General features: G+C 41.6%; 1 protein-coding gene across 18 annotated transcripts in view; it reads left to right on the forward strand.

The window, feature by feature from the left end:
* STIM1 (stromal interaction molecule 1) overlaps positions 1 to 21,375 on the forward strand; it is a 253,800-nt gene that overhangs the window by 173,574 nt on the left and 58,851 nt on the right. For all 18 annotated transcript variants that reach the window (XM_078340344.1, XM_078340347.1, XM_078340349.1 and 15 more), the window contains one exon: positions 14,682 to 14,796. In XM_078340344.1, coding sequence (XP_078196470.1) covers positions 14,682 to 14,796 — 115 coding nt within the window. The remainder of the gene's footprint in view (positions 1 to 14,681; positions 14,797 to 21,375) is intronic.

The following is a 21,375-nucleotide window of genomic DNA, read 5'->3' on the forward strand; positions in this document are numbered from 1 at the left end:
TGGATCCTCGTACTTAGGATCGCCCTGTTCTCCCCTTAACTGTGGGCGTTTTTTCCCCGATGTCCTATTTCTTCACAAAATATACATTGATCGCATTGCAGGCGGGCAGACTGTGGGGCTTTCCAGAACACCCCTTTTTCCATGCTCTTGGGGGTGTTCCTCTCATAGCAGCAGCTATCAAGTCAGCCTTCCGTTGAGCCTGACGTTCCCTTTCCCTATGATTTTCCCCCTGGCTTACCGCCTCTTGTTTTACAAATGCCTGGTTAGCTACTTCCAATAACTGAAGTATTCATGCATGCAAATCCTGCCTGTTTCTGCCACTGAATTTGCCTGGACTTGGGAGTCCGCGTTTCTCGGCGTTGAGGGGGATGGTGGTTTCTAGCAGTCTATCCCTTGGCTACTAAAACAGTCGCTGCCTGCTCTCTTAGCCACTTTGGAGGGTTTAACACTAACTGCAACCACAAGTCTAAGTATGGAAATTGATCAAGGTGTTCTAGCTCACCATATATAACCCCATGCCTTACTTTGGAGACAAGGGGCCTGTCTAGGGTCCCCTCTGGGGGCCAACCTACCCTAAATGCTGGCCAATCTTCCCTACATAAAACCCTTAATTTTTCTGGTGTCATAGTTACTTTATAATTCCCACTAAATACCTTCTTGAAATTTTTCAGCATGGTTTCTAAAGGGGTGGAATGGCTATGGGAGTGAGCCATATTAACACTTCAAAGAAACAATTCCCACAGTTAGGAGAGTGTTAGTCCATTCACAGCAGTTCCCGCCTAACAAGAGGCAGCACAGAGCACTCCAGGTAGCTGGACGCGGAGGATCAGAAATGCTAATATCCTGCTCAGGACAGGATGTACATTCATTTCAATCCTTTTACAACGCCCAGAGGCTTCTTCACTCAGCCTTCTGTGGCTGTCTCTAATTCTTACAAATTGTTCGACCCATGAGGCCCTTCCTAATGGGCCTGATACCTTTTATGACTGATGAGTCCGGCTGGACACATCTACACACAGACACACATCCGATTGCTCTCCTTCCAATTCAAAACCATAAGCAAAAGCTTATGGTTACAGAGAACTACCTTCCAATGTGCCAATCTGGCACCCGTGGGTGATCAGGCCATGCTTCCACCCAAAATGGGGTGGGCTACCTTCCCGGGTTCAAGCTTTTCTTACAAATTGCTCGACGACACAGACACACATCCACACACACAGACACACATCTGATTGCTCTCCTTCCAATTCAAAACCATAAGCAAAAGCTTCCAAGTTTACAGAGAGCACTACCTTCCAATGTGCCAATCTGGCACCCGTGGGTGATCAGGCCATGCTTCCACCCGAAATGGGGTGGGCTACTTTCCCAGGTTCAATCTTACCAAATTCAGTGAGCTGGACTTCCCCAAATGCTCGTTCCTCCTCAGTGTTCAGCCACTGGGTGGATCCACACTGCAGGGCCTCCCTGCTCCGCTCTGGCGAGGCTTTTCCAGCAGGCAAATACCTTCCCGGGAGCACTCTCAGGATGTATCACCCCAGCGAGCAGGAGTCCCCCTGCAGGGATGCTCCACGGGGCTAGGCAAACCACCTAAGAGACTTTTTCCTGCCATCTGCTATTCGAGACTCGCTTCCCGGTCAATGCACCGAAATGTAGCAGGAGCGGCCGTGGGAAACGGATCTCTTGGACACCGAATACAGGAGGAAGGAGTTTATTCGGCCGGGAGCAAGGTGGCATAGTTGCCTAACAGCCAGGCTCCCCTAACAAAGGAAGGTTCCATCTTCATATAGGCTTATACTTCAGATGTTACACCGTGGAAGAATCTTAGGTTTATAGCTTAACATATAAAAAGGGTCTTGGTTTACAGTCTCAGGAATTACATATGAAAAGGGCTTTGGTTTATAGTCTTAGGAATGAAAAGGGGAAGTTTACAGTCTTAGGAAAAGGAGGAAATTGATCTGAGATGCCTGGGTCTCCCTGTTCAGCTTCTCCCAGATTGTAATCACCACCTTATGAGCCAGGGCAATGCCAGTTGTGGCCCCAGTATTCTCAGTGGCACTGCATTCAAGGTAAAGCTGCTGTCCTATGAGTGGGGGCTAAGTGGGACAAAAGAGGCCCACCTTTTAGCTGCACTCACTTAGAACTTAGCCTCAGTAACAGGTACCTGGACGGGGAGGATCAGAAAGGCTAATATCCTGCTCAGGACATTCCAGGCAGCTAACTCTATAACAAGGAGATTAAAAGAGAAGAAGGTCTGTGTTATTAGCTGCATCAGTGTGGAGTGAAGTGTCTTGTCATTGAGTTTGGAGAGGCAAGGCAGGGAACAGGACTTGGTTTACATACTGTGGACTCTGGCTGTTCTTAGTAGATTTTCTTAAACATACATTTCTTCATTGGCTGTATGCCTTTAAGACCATTTCCAGAAATTTTAATTGATTGCTTTTGAAAAATAAGTTTCACCAGTTTTACTGGAGAGTGGGTCTGTGGAACTTCTCATGCTATCACCAGAAGTCCCTTCTAACCATCAATTTTGTAACTGTCCTTTCTCATAATGCATTCTCTCCAGTGCTATGCATTCATCCTATGTAGATGTGGCAGTATTGACCCCAATTAAGAAGATAATCTCTTACCTCTGGGGAAATATTTTCTAATTAGTGACCTATTTCTGTCCTTCTTTCATAAAACAAAGGTTCCTCAGACAGTAGTCCTTGGCTAGCTTGAATACTTTGGTCCTGACAGTTTGTAAGACTGGAGAAGTTAGAGTTTCCATCTTTGCCATTCTGACCAAGTCTGCCAAGCTGAAACTTTTAATGCTGCCTCTAGGATTTGACCTGTGTCATGTGCCTGATGTTTTGGTGAGGCATCAAGGATGATTTAATGATAAGAACTGAGCTTTATCATTTACCTCAGAGGGATTCTCTGTATCTACATAGGTTCTAGGTGCTGGAAATAAGGGAGTGAAAGAAAAGGTAATGTTGCTGGCTTTTAAGAAGTTCCCCTAGTGGTGGAGGTAGCCATAAAACAGATAAGGACACTATAATTTATTAAGTAGATACGGTGAGGCACAGTGGCTTGCACCGGTAGTACCAGCTACTTGGGAGGCTGAGATAGGAGAATTGTGTGAGCCCAGAGTTTAAGTCCAGCCTTAGCAACATATCGAAACCCTGTCTTTAAAAAAATAAAATGTTAAGAGTGAACACTATGATTGAGTTGCAGAAGAGGATGACCTAAGTCAGCTTTTCTCATGTCACAGTCACTGACACATAATCTGGATCTCAACAGATGACTAGGAGTGATATGGAGAATATTTTAAATAAGGGAATAGCATGCACAAAGATATTGTACTGGTAAAAAGCCTGGTACCGTCAGAGTTTTAAGTAATTCATTGTCATAGGGAATGGGAGGAAGTGGTAATTGATACATTGAGGAAGACCAGCCCATAGAGGAGGGAAGGTCTTGCATAAAGTTGTGAAGCTTTGATTTGAAATGGAGTTAAAGCTTTCAAAGTATTAAAGAGTAAAACAGAAAGGACCTTAGAGGTTAGTAGACTGCAATGTCTTGTCTTAACTGTCTCCATTCCTGACCTCTTGACACTTGGACTTTGTATACCTACCACTTAGAAAATATCCATTTTCTACCTCCTCTATAGGTCTTCCTTACATATGAGGGATCAGCATCACTATAATAATGGGCCCTAGAATTGTACATTCTTAGTATCTTTATATTCTTCTTAAAACATATTACATACACAAAGACAGGAGAGCTTATTTTGTGCCGGGCACTATTCTAAGGTATTTAGTTGAATTTACTCATTTATATTTCCTCAACATGAGGGTTATTAGGTTTTGTGCTACTGTCTTCGTTTTACAAATAATTCAAGTTATACACCGAAGGTAAGTGGTAGAATGAGGATTCACACCCACGCAGCTGGGTTTAGAATCAAACTCTAAGCAAAATGCTACACTGAATCCAAGCTAGTGTAACTCTCTGCCTCCTGGCTAAATATCTTTGGCTGATAATTTGGGGACCTTTTTCTTTCTTCTATTCAACAGATAATTATGTCTTGACTAGCTATTGTAAGCTAAGCTCTCTGCTGCATCTAATAGGACAAACTCAAGAGACACTCCTTCAGTTGTTTAATAACCACACACCCTGCTCTGTGCCAGGCCCTAGGCTTGGAGATGGGTTTATGGAACTAAATTAATTATTTATTGATGTATTCCAGAAAATTTGCAAGATGCTGGGTGAAGAATAAATGATAAATAAAATATAGTCTCTATTTTTGAGTTGTTTAGAGAGAGGAAGAGGAGGATAATTAAATAGTAATTATAGAATATTGGGATAAATACTGTCCTTGATGTACACCCTGAGAACTAAGGGAACAAATAGAATAGGTCAGTGAACTCACCTGAGAGAAGTCTAGAAAACTTCACAGAAGACAGTGACTTTTTCCTTAATAGACAAAGAGGGGAAGAAAGCATTTTTAAATGGAGCACCTTGTGCAAAATCTCGAGGGTATAAAAGATCATGGTTTGGTCAAGGAGCATGAAATAGCTTGAGGTGTCTAGAGCAGGCAACTTTTTCTATAAGGGATTAGATAGTAATTATTTTAGACTTTGATAGCCATAGAGTCTCTGTTACAAATACTCAACTTTGTAGCATGAAAGCAGCTACAGAAAATATACATTAATTTGTAAGCCTGGCTATGTTTCAGTAAAACTTTATTTATGGGGCCGGGCATGGTGGCTCATGTCTGTAATCCTAGCACTTTGGGAGGCTGAGGTGGGTGGATCGATCACCTGAGGTCGGGAGTTCGAGACTAGTCTGACTAACATGGAGAAACCCCATCTCTGCTAAAAATACAAAATTAGCCAGACATCATGGTGCATACTTTTAATCCCAACTACTTGGGAGGCTGAGGCAGGAGAATCGCTTGAACCTGGGAGGCGGAAGTTGTGGTGAGCTGAGATTGCGCCATGGCACTCCAGCCTGGGCAGCAAGAGTGAAACTCCCATCTCAAAACAAACAAACAAACAAAAAAAACTTTATTTATGAAAACTGGCTGGGCATGATGGCTCATGCCTGTAATCTCATCACTTTGGGAAGCCAAGGCAGGAGGATTGCTTGAGTCTGTAAGTTTGAGACCAGCCTGGGCAAAATATGATCAGTCTCTACAAAAAAATAAAGAAAAAATTAGCCAGGCATTAGTGGCATGTGCCTGTATTCCAAGCTACTTGGGAGGCTGAGGGAGGAGGATTGCTTAAGCCCAGGAGGCTGCAGTGAGCCATGTTCATGCCACTACACTTCAGCCTGGGTGATAGAGGGAGACTCAGTCTCAAAACCAACAAACAGCAAGCTGTATTTGGCTTATGGCCATAGTTTTCTGACCTCAGATCTGGTGTGTGAGGTGTCTGGTAGGGAGGGAGAGTGGCCAGGAAGGTCCCTAGGTCGTATTGTAAAAGGCTTTGAATGCCAGGCCAACAAGTTAGGGCTTTATCTTGTGGGTAATGTGGAGCCATGAGATGTCAAGTAAAGGAGTTGATATAGATATTTACTTTTAAGATCATTCTAGTGTCTAATATGGTAGATAGACTGGCAAAAAAGAAACTAGATGTACAAAGATAAGTGAGAAATGACTGCCCTATCTCTGCCCTTGAGCAACAGCTTCTGATCTCAGTGGAGACAGATATTTCACCCATGAAACATCCATGTTCTAGAACTCTGTAAATGACATTTAGAGCTATTGTACCTGAAATATGGTATGTTTCCTTGTTAGATGTTCAAGAGGTGAATAAGAGTCGGTAAAATACCTGGATCTGGAACATGTGACTTATGGATTTGATATGGCTAGGTTCTGTGTCCCCACCAAATCCTCATATTGAATTGTAATCCCCAGTGTTGGAGGTGGGCCTGGTAGGACTGATTGGATTATGGGGGTGGTGTTCTCATGAATGGTTTAGCACCATCTGCCCTTAGCATTGTGTAGTGAGTGAGTTCGCATGAGATCTGGTCATTTAAAAGTGTGTAGCACCTCACCGCCTCGCTCTCTCTTCCTCCTGCTCTGGCTGTGTAAGGTGTATCTGTTTCCCATTCACCTTCTGGCACAATTGTAAGTTTCCTGAGGCCTCCTCAGGAGCAGAAGCTGCTATGCTTCCTGTACAGCCTGTGGAACTGTGAGCTAATTAAACCTCTTTTCCTTACCAGTCTCAGGTATTTCTTTTCTTTTTCTTTTTTTGGCAGAATCTTGCTCTGTTGCCCAGGCTGGAATACAGTAGCACAATCTCGGCTCACTGCAACTTCTGCCTCCTGAATTCAAGCGATTTTCCTGCCTCTGCCTCCCAGGTAGCTGGGATTACAGGCACATGCCATGATGTCAGCTATTTTTTGTATTTTTAGTAGAGACAGGGTTTTATTATGTTGGCCAGGCTGGTCTTGAACTCCTGACCTCAAGTGATCTGCCCACCTTCGCCTCCCAAAGTGCTGGGATTACAGGCATGAACCACTGTGCCCGGCTACAAGTATTTCTTTATAGCAATGCAAGAATGGACTAATGTAGGATTCTAAATATTTTGGGCTGGGTGGGAGTTGGGGAGCAGCAGGGAAAATGGGAATGGAGGTGGTGCGATTTGGTTTGGGAAACATAAAAGGTAAGTAGTAGGGAACAAGGTTGGAAAGGGGAGGGAAAAGTTATTGATTCTAAGAAAGAACCCAGGAAAGCCATCCAGATTGCTCTACCCAAAGGTGTGCTGCTCTTCTTCTGGCTTTCTGTCAGTGAATTCTGTTCTACTGGATCAAGCTGACTGGCCCTATTTTGTAGAAATTATAGAGAGATGTCTTCCCTCTTCTCTGCTCCCACTCTCACTACTTCACTACTGCTTAACACTTGGAATGGGTTTATGCTTTGTGTCACCTTCTGGGAGATCAGTTTTTTGAGCTCTTAGAACTAAATATACCTAGTGACAGCTGGTGACTTGGCTCTTTGGAGAGCTATTGAGCTGTAGTTCTAGCCAGTGCTGCATTCCCCATGGTAAGGCAAGACTCTTTAGGGAGTTTCCTTAGGTCTTCCTGAGAGAAGAGCTGCTTGTTCTATGTCTGAAACAGTAAATCCTTTTAGTGGGAGCCAAAAGCTGCCCATTTAACTTTGTTATTGCCTTTCGTTACTTTTAAACTTTGTCTTAAATCAGACTTTAGCTCTTAGCTGGATGTGGGACAGTTTTCAGAGTAAGATGTGGTAATGCCTACTTCAAGTATATTGGACATCAAAGTTATAGCTCAACACAGTATTCTTGGGTGCGATGCTTATGGCTGAGTAACTGGGAACTTCTATCGGGTATATGGTTTGGTAGAGGAGAGAGACATCTCATAAGATTGATAAAGGTATGCACAGGCACTATGGGAGCATAGAAGAGGCCACCTTTGATCAAGAATCTTTCTCTGTTACTTTCCTGTCCTTATTTCACTCTCCTTCCAATTATAATCTCAATTAACATCTGAATTGTGCTTTAAAACTCATAGTACTTTAGTGTACAAAAGGAATTACAAACTATGCCCCTGAGGGGCCAGAAAGCATTATAACTGAGTAATGTGTGCTGTATAAATGCATATGCATAAATCCGTGAGTGGTGAGAGATGTGGCAAACTGGAGAGCACATGCCTCTTCGGAAGGAGCAGCTCTGGCAGATTGTTGCCATGTAGTTATGTCAATCCAAGAGTGGTTCTAAGAAGTAGGGGATTGAGGCCTCCATTAGCTCCTTTAGCACCATCTCCCTGACCTTTAAGATACCCCAAATTATATAATATATATATACATACACATATATAATGTGAATTATACATATATAAATATATCTTATATATAGTCATATGCCACATAAGGACATTCAGTCAACAATGGGCCACATATACAATGTGGTTCCCTAAGATTATAATATCATATTTTTACTATATCTTTTCTATGTTTAGATAACAAATACTACTGCGTTACCACTCCCTGCAATATTCAGTAAAGAAACATGTTGTACAGGTTTGTAGCCTAGGAGCAATAGGCTATTTCATATTACCTAGGTGTGTAGTAGGCTATTAATAAAAACAAGTAAGATAATTATTTACCTACTTATTTCAGTTCAGGGTTTAGAGTGTCCAGAGCTTATCCTAGCAGCTCAGGGTACAAGGTGGGCACCAACCCTGGATAGGATGCCATTCCGTTGCAGAGCACACTCATGCACACACCCTCACTCACTTAGGCTAGGACCATGTAGACATGCCATTTCACCTAAAATGCACATCTTTGGGATGTGAGAGGAAATCAGAGAACCCAGAGAAAACCCATGCACATGTGGGGAGAACATGCAAACTCCACACAGACAGTAGCCCCAGCTGGGAATTGATTTTTTTTCATGGACATTATAACAAAATGACATTGAAAGAAATGGTGTTATTTGAGGAGCTGCTGTATATATTTATTCTTTGATATGGACAATTGATTTTTTTCCTTAAGTTTAAGAGGTTAATAAAAATATCTTCATAAAAAGTTGCATTTTAAAATTAATTTGTGGCTGGGTGTGGTGGCTCATGCTTGTAATCCCAGAACTTTGGATGACCAAAGCCAGGTGATCACTTGGGGTCAGGAGTTCAAGACCAGCCTAGCCAACATGGTGAAACCCTGCTTCCACTAAAAACACAAAAATTAGGCAGGCATGATGGTGGGCACCTGTAATCCCAGCTTCTCAGGAGGCTGAGGCAGGAGAATTTCTTGAACCTGGGGACAGAGGTTGCAGTGAGCTGAGATCACACCACTGCATTCCAGCCTGGGCGACACAGTGAGACTCCATCTAAAAAAAAAAAAAAAAAAAAAAAAAAAAAGGCTGGGGGCGGTGGCTCAAGCCTATAATCCCAGCACTTTGGGAGGCCAAGGCAGGTGGATCACGAGGTCAAGAGATCGAGACCATCCTGGTCAACATGGTGAAACCCCGTCTCTATTAAAAAATACAAAAAATTAGCTGGTCATGGTGGCACATGCCTGTAATCCCAGCTACTCAGGAGGCTGAGGCAGGAGAATTGCCTGAACCCGGGAGGTGGAGGTTGCGGTGAGCCGAGATCGCGCCATTGCACTCCAGCCTGGGTAACAAGAGCAAAACTCCGTCTCAAAAAAAAAAAGAATAGATAAATGTAAAATAAAATTAATTTGTGATGAACAATCTTCATAAAAATAGTGTGTGTGCAATGCAAATGCAACCCATGACAAGTCCCTTAACTGTCACTCTCCTTTTCCAATCAAATTGTTAGTCCTTAAGCCACTCCTGTATAAAATTCTAAAGTCATTTGAGCTTACTGTGGCTAGATCCTTTGATTTTTTTTTTTTTTTTTGAGACGGAGTTTCGCTCTTGTTACACAGGCTGGAGTGCAATGGCGCGATCTCGGCTCACTACAACCTCCGCCTCCTGGGTTCAGGCAATTCTCCTGCCTCAGCCTCCCAAGTAGCTGGGATTACAGGCATGCGCCACCATGCCCAGCTAAGTTTTTGTATTTTTAGTAGAGACGGGGTTTCACCATGTTGACCAGGATGGTCTCGTTCTCTTGACCTCGTGATCCACCCGCCTCAGCCTCCTAAAGTGCTGGGATTACAGGCGTGAGCCACAGCGCCCGGCCGATTTTTTTTTTTTTTGAGACAGGGTCTTGCTCTGTTGCCCAGGCTGGAGCACAGGTGGTATGACCACGGCTCACCACAGCCTTAACCTCTGGGATTCAAATGATCCTCACACCTCAGCCTCTCAAGTAGTTGGGACCACAAGTGCACACCACCACATGTGGCTAATTTTAAGTTTTTTTTGTAGAGATAGCATTTCATTATGTTGTCCAGACTGGTCTTGAACTCCTGGGCTCAAGCAATCTTCCCACCTTGGCCTCCTGAAGTGCTGAGATTTACGGCATAAGCCTTAAGTTTTACTAAAAGTCCACTTTCTCAGGCTATCTTTTAAATAAATCCAACTTCTTTTGATTTGTCTAAAAGCCTGAGTGAACATTTAGTGAAATTTTCTGATTTTTTTTTTTTGAGACTTTTTGAGATGGATTCTGGCTCTGTTACCCAGGCTAGAGAGTGCAGTGGCACGATCTTGGCTTACTGCAACCTCTGCCTCCCAGGTTTAAGTGATTCTTCTGCCTTAGCCTCTCAAGTAGCTGGAATTGCAGGCACGCGTCGCCCTGCCCAACTAATTTTTATATTTTTTAGTAGAGACAGGGTTTCACCATTTGGCCAGTCTGGTCTTAAACTCCTGACCTCAGGTTATCCACCCACCTCGGCCTCCCAAAATGTTGAGATTACAGGTGTGAGCTACCATGCCCAGCCAAAATTCTCTGATTTTAAAATTTAAGTTCAACTTTTTAAAATGTTGTGCAGGACAGTAAAAGACAAATACAAAGGCAATTAATGACTTCTGCAAACGTGTCTCATTTAATCCTTACCATGCCCAAAGGAGGGGCATTATTAACCCTAATTTTGAGAGGAAAATAGGCTCAGAGAGGCAAAGTAGCTTGCCCAGCAGTCACACAGCAAGTAAGTAGCTCGTTTCTATGGGTTCTGCATTTCTGACTCTTCAGGCCTGATTGTTGCAGCTTCATTTCTTTATTTTCTAAAGAGGTCCCATTCAGCATAGGTACCTTCCTTCAAGTAAAGCTTCTATTCATCACTTCTTCATTTGGCATCATCTTCTTGCTGACCTTGTTTTCTGACCCTACTCCTTTTTTGTGTGCTTTGTGGCACCAGTAGGGTCTATATGTGAGTCCCTGTGCAGATCTTCCCTGCACTTTCTTTCTGAGTTTCTCTGCTCTCCACATACCTCGGTGATCAGGCTTGACTATAAAATTCAGTCTATTTCTTGTTGGTTTCCTTTAAGCAGGTGGTATCTCACATCACATGGTTTCCTGGAGTTATCTGATAATGGCAGAAAATCCCCTTCCTTGGAGATTTTGGTATTTATGCTCCCAAGGCCTGCTTATGGTAACTGTCTCTCTAGTCTTAGATTAAGAGGTTCTAGGTTGGAGTCTGTGAGGACCAAAGAAGGGTATATCTTGAAGGACCTGATTAATCAAACCTAAAAAATCATGAGAATAGCAGATTTTATCTCTAAATTATATCCTAATCCTGACAACTTCTCATCACATCCACAGCTACCACCTTGTTTCAAGTCACCATTAGCTCACGTTATTGTAGTAGCCACCTTGGTGATTTCTCTGCATCTACCCTTTCCCTTTTATAGTCTACTTTTTAACACAGTATCCAGAGAAATCCTCTTAAAAATATAAATGTGATCATGCTATACCTCTGTTCAGCTCCCCCTGTAACAGCTGCCTTCTCAGAGTGAAAAATCAAAGTCTTGATAATAGCCTAAAAAGGAGGCTCTCTGTTCTGGAACTCTGTGGTTTCTTTGAGTTCATCTCCTGCTAATCACCACCTTATTCATTTCTCACCAGCCATACTGGCCTTCTTGTTATAACATACCAAGTATGTTCTCTTGCCTCAGGGACTTTGCATCTACTGCTCTCTGTTCTTGGGATACTCTTCTTCCAGTTATTCTGCATGCCTTTTTCCCACACCTTCTTCAAATACTTGCTTTAAAATCACCTTCTTGCCTTTTGCTTTGTTGCACCCCTGAAGGCAAGATGGATCACCAGCAGCTCTACTGGAGCCACTGACAAAAATCTGGCTACGGTTCTTGCTTTTGTTGGGTCTGCTCAAACCAGCATGGTCTGATCTGGAAATATTGCCTCAATATGTGTCTTTAGCGTTGCCATCAATACTTGAAGGATATAGGTTTCATTAAGTTGGACTAAGTGGTCTTTCTCGAATGGATTATCTAAGACATCCACCCATTGAAAAATCATAGTACCTGTTTGTACATAAAATAAAAATGAAGTCAGCTTTTTAATGATACCTTGATTCCTCTCATTAAAATGACAAACTGTGAATACCACTACTCTTAGCATTCCCTATTCCGCTACCCTGCTTACTTTTCTGTTAATTTAATTTTATTTTATTTAAAAACATTTTTAAAGTTTTATTTTATTTGTAATTGATACATAACAGTTGTACATATTGGCCAGGCATAGTGGCTGACGCCTGTAATCCCACAACTTTGAGAGGCTGAGGCAGAAGGATTGCTTGAACTCAGGAGTTTGAGACCAGCCTGAGTAACATGGTGAAATCTCGACTCTACCAAAAATACAAAAATTAGCCAGGTGGGATGGTGTGCACACCTGTAGTCCCACCTACTTGGGAGGCTGAGATGGGAGGATTCCTTGAGGCCCAGGAGGTGGAGGTTGCAGTCAGCTGAGATCATGCCACTGCACTCCAGCCTGGGTGACAAGAGTAAGATCCTGTCTCAAAAAAAAAAAAAAAGATCATGTTGTCTGCATGCAGGGGCAGTTTGACTTCCTCCTTTCCAATTTGGATGCCCTTTCTTTCTTTCTCTTGCCTAATTTCTCTGGCTAGGACTTTTAGTACTATGTTGAATAATAGTGGTGAACGAGGGCATCCTTGTCTTGTTCCAGATTTTAGAGGAAAAGCTTTCAACTTTTCCCTGTTCAGTATATTAGATGTGGGTTTGTCATATATGGACTTTATTGTGTTGAGGTATATTCCTTCTATATCCAATTTGCTGAAAGTTTTTCTTTTCTTTTCTTTTTTTTTTTTAAGAGACAGGATCTCTCTCTGTCACCAAGGCTGGAGTGCAATAGTGCAATCACAGTTCACTGCAGCCTCAAACTCCTGGGCTCAAGCAATCCTCCTGCTTCAGCCTCCCAAGTTGCTAGGACTACAGGTGTGTGCCACCTGTAATTTAAAACTTCTTTTCATAGAGACAGAGTCTTATTATGTTGCCCAGTCTGGTCTCAAACAGCTGGCCTCAAACTATCCTCCTGCCTTGGCCTCCCAAGGCACTGGGATTATAGGCATGAGCCATCATACCTGACTGAGAGATTTTATTATGAAGGGATGTCCTGCTTTATTTATATTGTCTCTGTCACTCCAGTTGGATGATGAGGATAAAGATTCTTGTTTGTTTTGTTTACTCCTTATGGCCTCTCTAGTACTGGGAATTATATCTAGTACACAGAATCCTCGTTGACTATCTGTTGAATAAATAAGTGAATGATTGAATGTATTAATTTATGATCCTAGACTGGCTATTTTAGACTTCCTGTGACTATATCTAGGGAATCTGAGACCATCTATTCATGTAGTCAGCAACATTTACTGACATTACTCTGGGTCACACTCTTTCCTGGACCTTGTGGACAAGGAAAAATGGTTGAGACATTGCCTAAAAATTCTACTAAAATGTGTTCTTGTGAGAATAGTGAACAGAATTGCATTTCTTTTTTGATTTTCAGGGTCTGTGGAAAGCAATGGTCAGTGTTTAGTCTGATACATATGAATGAGATTAACGATCAAGCAATATGAGTATCTCTGGAGTTAATTACCAGTTCAATTTCTAAAAGCTTTGATTTCCTTTATTTTTCTTCTTTCTTGTTAAGTATATTATGAAAAAAATTTCCAGATAATTAAGAGACATTATGTGTAGTGCTGGGGAAAAATTTGGATTTTAATGTCAGACTAAATACTAACTCCATAACTTGTCAGCTATAACCTTGAGCAAGTGTTTCAATTATCTAATGCTGTGTAACAAACTTCCTTATAACTGTGACTTAACACAGCAACAACATTAATTTTGCTCATTCATCTGCAATCTTGGCATGGCTCAATAGGGATAGCTCATCTGCATCTATTCAGTGTCAGGCGAACTGGGGGCTGGAATCACCTGAGGTCCCAGTTACTCACTTATCTGACTCCTGAGCTGGAAGACCCAAACAGCTGGGGCTACTCACACATTTCTATCTCTGCATAGTCTCTCCACATGGTATCTCCAGCAGGGTGTCTTCAGGGTAGCCAGGCTTCTTACATGTTGGCTCAGGGTCCCTCAGCCATGTGTCCCAAAAAAGAGAGAGCCAGGTGAAATTTGTATTGCCTTTTCTAGCCTAGACTTGGGTGTCATGCAACATCACTGCTACCACATTCTATTTGTTAGAAGATGAGTCACTAATGTCAGCCTGTATTAAAGGGGAGGGAAATCTACCTTTAATGGGAGGGTTGTGAAATAATTTGTGGACATGTTTTAAAATCATCACAGTGAATTAACCTTGTCTAAACCTAATGTGATTTGGGGCAAATGGCATTATCTTCAAGAGTATTACTGTTCTCATTTATAAAATAAGTATGATAATGCATTGGTTGTGAAGATTTGATGAAAAAATATTGTGGAAATTATTACAATATTGCTTAGTATAAGAGTACTCAAACATTTTAAATTCTTTCCCCCTTTTTTCTTTCCTCTTTTAGCTTATTGATTTTCAGTTAACTGTCATGTGTTATCTTTTTATAATTAAAAAATATGAGGAAGGAATTTCTAATTTATATATATTTTTCAAGTGAGACGTGAAACAAAGAGGAAGTGACAACTAAATGGCAGCTAAGACATATGCACCAGAAAGGATACATGAATGATGTGATACACTTGGGTGTTGGGTAGATGGAATGTGTTGTGGCTAGCTAGAGGCAGGTGATCTGCATGGAGATCTTGATGGGCTGACTCCTTTGTATCTCTTGTGACTTATGTACTTTTCCCTTGCAGTTCCTGAGGGAAGACCTTAATTACCATGACCCAACAGTGAAACACAGCACCTTCCATGGTGAGGATAAGCTCATCAGCGTGGAGGACCTGTGGAAGGCATGGAAGTCATCAGAAGGTAATAGGCAGCCTGGTCATCAATCCTAGTTGCAGGAAGGTTTAGAGAAGAGAGAAGCAGCAACTGGGCCTTAAAAGGACATGAATATAAAATGCTTAGTAAAGGGCAAATTATTGAAATGATTCTACAAACAATCACTAAATAAGACTGAATATAGTCACTGTGTTGGACATGGGGGAAGGTTCTCCAGAGTTGGAGTTCTTTTTCTTTAGAATACTTTTTGTATTCTATCCTATTCCTACCCCTTTCCACACACACCTGACCCTGGCATAGGAATCTTCCAGAGTTTGCTGCTTCATCTCCAGATATAGGGAGCTTACTAGTCTCTTGAGGCAGCCTCTTTCTTCTCCAGCTTCCCACTTAGTCCCCGCTCTGCTGAGTCCTAGACAATTCAAAGATTGAGTGAGGTACAGACTCTCTTCTTTTCTATACCATTTTGATTGAAAGCTTTTCTTTCTTTTTTTTTTTTTTTTTTTTTGCGACGGAGTCATGCAGGCTGGAGTGTAGTGGCCATCTCAGCTCACTGCAACCTCCACCTCCCGGGTTCTAGCAATTCTCCTGCCTCAGCCTCCTAGGTAGTTGGGACTATAGGCATACACCACTATGCCCCGCTAATTTTTGTATTTTTAGTAGAGACGGGGTTTCACCATATTGGTCAGGCTGGTCTTGAACTCCTAACTTCGTGATCCACCCACCTCAGCCTCCCAAAGTGCTGGGATTACAGGCGTGAGCCACTGTGCCCAGCCGGTTGAAAGCTTTTCTATACCATCTTGATTGAAAGCAATAGTGTAGAGTAGATTCTCTCCTGAGTTTTCTGTTTTCCAGGTTAAATAGCCCTACTTCTTGAAGAAAAAATTTTCTCAGTCTCCTTCTCATCTTGATTTCCTGCCTATAAACACTTTTGTTAATGTGTTTCTTAGATCCTATAGTTGGCTGCAGACCTCCAAGTGTGATTTTATCATCACAGAGTTGAACAGGATTGTCACCTTCTTGATTCTGAATCCTGTGCATTTGTTAATGTAGTCTGATAGATACTGGTGCCTCACTAGTCATACCACTCTACTGACCCATGTTGAGCTTAATGAAAACTTTAAATTTGTGTAAAACTGCAAAATCATGATTACCCTTTTTTTTTTTTTTCTGGAGCATTTACTTCAGAGTTCTTAGTGAAAGGGCATGTGCGAGACTTGATGGGGAAGGGAAAAACAGGGCTTTAGCTTCCTCTCTATTTATATCTGTGGCTAGGGCACAGATACCAACAAGGCTGAAAGTAGTCTCTCTTCCCAGGGTCTGTTAGGGCAGGTTCTGATGCTAACAGGGGTTAGACATAAGTAACCACCAGGGTCCCTAGTTTTTAATTTGTGGAACCTTAGGCCTAGATGTATAAAGTTACTTGTTCATTATCATGCATTTAGTAGGGTCAGAACTTTGGCTTGGAGCTTCAGCTCTGTAGGCTAATGCTTTTCAGTACCCTCTTGGTTGAAAGCATTAGTCTAGAGAAGACTAGTTTTAGTAGAAATGAGGCAGTTTCTATTTTTATTTACATTTTAATTTAGGCTTATAGAATTTGAGATCTGAAAGGGATCATCTATATTGTAGATGGAGAGCATTAAATTTGAAACAGAAAGACCTGGATTCTAATCCTGATTATGGGATGGACAGGCTGATGCTTCCTGTTAACTCTATATTTTATCAATGTAGAAAAAGCATTAGGCAGCTATAGGAGAGAGCTTCCTAGATATCTTTGGAAGCTGAGTTCTTTCTGGGGGCTTTTCTTTAATAGCTCTTGAGCAACTCAGGCTGCCTACTGATGAAGATCAAGCCAGTGACATGAGCTTTGGAACTATACCAGCAGTTCCAGGAAAAAAAAAAAATCTTCTGTTAGCATCATTTAGTTTTTACTTTCTTATTTTTCTCTAATAACATGAGGACAGGGTGGCTGGTTTTAAGAGTGGGTTTCAAAAGTAGGAACTTAGAATTAGAGATGGCAGGGAGAGCATTCTGGCCTCTTCTGCAAGCTCACATAGAAGTATCTAGGAAAGGAAAGTGAGAGGGCAGAAACAGAGGGACTGAATCATAATGCTAGAAAACAGCTCCAGGCAGTTTTCTGGTAAGGACTTTATTTTTGGACTCAGCAACTATTTGGAACATTTCCAGTGTGTTCTAAATTACAGGAAAATGGAAGATGATGGAGTGAGGTTTTTTTGGGGAGAGTCTTCATTAACTGTGAGTGGAGAAAAGCCTTTCAGTGCACAGTGATGTAGTTCACAGTTAAGATGAGAAATGATATATATGAACTATTTTTGAATTTGCTTACTGTGTGTTATACCTGGTGATTTGACAGACTAAAATGCGAAGTTTTATATGTCCTCTTTCTCTCAATGATTTGCTTCATTATTCAGAGAAAGTCCCCTAATCTCTCTGGAGTGATGATTTCCAGAGCTACAAAAAGTATGTAATATTCTGGCACTGGCTCAAACTGGCTGTACTGAGTTTAGCTAGATGATGTAGATGTCAGCAGTGGTCATTTGTGTTCAGAACGTTAGCTGGCTAGTGTTAGTACCATCCGTGTGATTAGCATTGTTAACATTTTCTGAGCAATGTTGGGAGCCAGTCTTTTCTCTGTGTTATATAGATCTTCGCAGAAAACCTTTCTAATCTCTATCTTTGCCAGCTCTGGACTTCAGTAATAAAAACAGCAGCAGCAACAACAAAAACTCAAAAACTACTTTAACATTTATATAGTATTTAATATATGCTAGGCACTGTTTCTAAATGTTTTACATATATTAACTTATTTCTCACAGAATCCATATGAAGTGTAGATATTGTGATTATATAGAGTTAGCACAGAATTCACAAGTTAAGATCGCAGCCCCCAATAAGGCTACTCTCACTTCAGACATTAGCCATAATTTCTAGCTTTTCCCAGGCCATTTGCACTTCTGACCAGCTGGCTACAGTTCATGTATTACCATGGCCTTCTCAGATTTGATAATTAACTAGAACTACTCACAGAACTCAGGAAAGCCCTATACTTATGATTATAATTTTATTATAAAAGATACAAATCAGGACTAGCCAGAAGAAGAAATTCATAGGGCAAGATCTGGGAGGGTCCTGAATATGACACTTTTTTGTCCTCTCCCTGTGGAATCAGGACACATCTCCCTTTCCAGCACATTGTTGTGTTTGCCAGCCAGGAAACTCAACTGAACTTTGGGGTCCAGGGTTTTTCTTAGGGTTTCATTACATAGGCATGTTTGATTGAATTATCGGGCACATGATTGAACTTGGTTTCTAGCTCCCTTTTTCTCCATAAAAGTTGGATTGATATCACCTGGCTCAGAGCCCCAACTCTCTAATCCCATGGTTGATTTTTCTGGTGACCTGCCGTCATCCTAGGTCATCTTACTAGCCTGAACTCATATGTGGTCCAAAGGGGTCACCATGCATCATAAAGACATCCCTATCACTGGGAATATTAAAAAATTCAGTGGGTACCTCCTAGTAACCCAGGACAAAGATCTGCCAAATTCTTTATTATACAACATTGAGTAATTAAGTATGGAAGAACTGGTCAAGCAGGTTGAAGAAAGACCAAGAATGAAGGCAACTCCAGGAATCCTAGCAGCAGATTCTAGGGGATTGGCCTTTTCTAGTTAAATACATTCATGTGACTCAGCTTTATTCATTTTTTATTTCTAAGTGTCTTTGCTCAAGAGTCAGATATGACAAGGGAAGAATCAGATTGGCATAGTGTGGATTACAGATTTAAACAGGGTGGTAATAGTGGGAGTGTGTGTGTAGGGTTTGGAGAGAGCTGCAATTTCCAGCCCATACAGGATCATATGAGGTTGGAGGAGTGGCAACCTTTAAAAGAATGGTGGCTGGGTAGATTGAGAAGAATTACTGTTTGCATATATGACCCATTGGAAACAATAACGGTGTCATTTTTGGAGAGGAATGACGGGAGGCACTGACCTAAGGGAATTCTCCTCTAAAGCATGGCTTTCGTTGTTTGTAAGCAAAGTGCATCATTACTGTTTCTCCTCTCCTTTCCTGGACACTAGATTTTAGATGATGCTATCTGCTAAACAAAGTATATTTCTTTTTTTTGAGACAGAGTCTCATTCTGTAGCCCAGGCTGCAGTGCAATGGCATGGTCTTGGCTCACTGCAGCCTCTGCCTCCTGGGTTCAAGGATTCTTCTGCCTCAGCCTCCTGAGTAGCTGGGATTACAAGCATGCACCATCATGTCCAGCTAATTTTTGTATTTTTAATAGAGATGGGATTTTCCCATGTTGGCCAGGCTGGTCTCTAACTCCTGATCTCAAGTGATCCACCTGCCCTAGCCTCCCAAAATGTTGGGATTACAGGCGTGAGCCACTGTGCCTGGCCAATATTTCTTAAGTAATAATTTCCTTCCCCATTTTAATGAATCAGGACTTCCTATTAATCTTTTATTCTATGTAACATGATTGCAGCTAACAGCAAAAGAACCTGGTAGTCTAGTGTGCCTGTGGACTTTGCTACAGTAGTTGTTTCAGAAAGTTTTTGTTTCCGAAAACCTGGTGGAAAATAAACATTACAATAAAGAAATTCACAGATTTCCCTTTCTGTCTGTGCTACTCATTGGAGCACAGGATTTTTCTGCTGGAAGCAGTGGAGTAGTACAGCAGGTTCCTGAATAATATCACTTAATTCAACCTTGTTTGATTATAACGCTGATGAAAATTAAAAATTGCTGGGGCTACTGTCTGAACATTCTCTTCATGTCTGTATGGGTTTTCTCCAGGTACGTCAGTTTCCTCTCACATCCTAAAGATGTGCACTTTAGGTGAACTGGCATGTCTAAATGGTCCCAGTCTGAGTGAGTGAGAGAGACAGAGAGAGAGAGTGAGCGCATGCACGTGCATGTGTGTGTGCCCTGCAATGGAATGACATCTGATCTAGGGTTGGTTCCCACCTGGTTCCCTGAGCTGCCCAGGATAGGCTCCAGCTACTCTCAATCTTGAACTGAAATAAGTAGGTAAATAATTATCTTGTTTTAATCTTACTTAAAGGTATGTACAGCTCACATTTATTTCATTGTTTAATGTTAGAAGTGTTTTGTAAGTTTGGTGATGTTTTTGTGACCAGAAATATGCCATAGGAACTTCATCCTTGTTTATCAATTAGCCTCTGGTAAAATTGGTTTTGTTATACCTTGTTTTGCTTAAAGTTGTAGTTTCCAACAACCCATTGATGACATTAATTGAGGACTTACTGTGCTGGAGAGCTAGGAAGCTTTTAGAAAGAACATCCAGGCCAGGTACAGTGGCTTACACCTGTAATCCTAGCACTTTGGGAGGATGAGGTGGGTGGATTACTTGAGGTCAGGAGTTTGAGACTAGCCCAGCCAACGTGGTAAAATCCTGTCTCTACTGAAAATACAAAAATTAACCAGGTGTGGTGGTGGGCACCTATAATCCCAGCTACTCGGGAGGCTGAGGCGGGAGAATTGCTTGAACCCAGGGGATGGAGGTTGCAGTAAACTGCGATCATGCCACTTCACTGTAACCTGGGTGAAAAGGAGAAACTCCATCGAGAAAAAAAGAAAAAAAAGAAAAAAACCAAGCAAGCAAGCAAGCAAGCAAGCAAGCAAGCGCCCAGCAGAGCTGCTGACCTCTCTGTTGACATAACACAGGGAGGCCAGGTGGCATCAGACTTCTGTCTAAACCATTTCAAAAGTCAGATTAGTATCAAAGACTTGGCAGCCTGTTTTTGCTTTTACATAAATCCAATGAGAGATATGTTTATTGTTATTTTTTAGTCATTTAAAAATAATTTTCTAAGTGAATTAACAAGTCACTTAGGTAAAAACCTCAGACATTAATTGTTTGCTGCTGTATTTTTTGGAAGAATTATACAGTTGGCTTTGTCTTTCCCTTACATTCTTTTGGATAATTTTTTTCCTGAGGATAAAAGCAACTAGCATCTATGTAGTGATTTAACATTTATCACATTTTATATTTATTTTAAATAGACACTTGAGGATAAAAGGTTTTACTTGCATCCCCATTTAATAAATAAAAACACTGAGTAGGCCAGGTGCGGTGGCTCAAGCCTGTAATCCCAGCACTTTGGGAGGCCGAGGCGGGTGGATCACGAGGTCAAGAGATCAAGACCATCCTGGTCAACAAGGTGAAACCCCGTCTCTACTAAAAATACAAAATATTAGCTGGGCATGGTGGCGCGTGCCTATAATCCCAGCTACTCGGGAGGCTGAGGCAGGAGAATTGCCTGAACCCAGGAGGCAGAGGTTGCAGTGAGCCAAGATCACGCCATTGTACTCCAGCCTGGGTAACAAGAGCGAAACTCCGTCTCAAAAAAAAAAAAAAAAAAAGAACACTGAGTATCTCTCACCTGAGGGTTCTACCTCTTTAATATATCTTATGTGCATCTCTTATGATGCTGCCTTAGCTCAACTTTATTATCTTTTTAAAAAGGTATTCATTGAGTTGTAATTGACATGCAAAAAGGTATAAGTCTCTAAAGTTTACTGTTTTTAAGGTTTTGATACATGTATACAATTGTG

This window comes from Callithrix jacchus, chromosome 10 (assembly GCF_049354715.1).
Source record: "Callithrix jacchus isolate 240 chromosome 10, calJac240_pri, whole genome shotgun sequence".
Taxonomy (NCBI): Eukaryota; Metazoa; Chordata; class Mammalia; order Primates; family Cebidae; genus Callithrix; species Callithrix jacchus.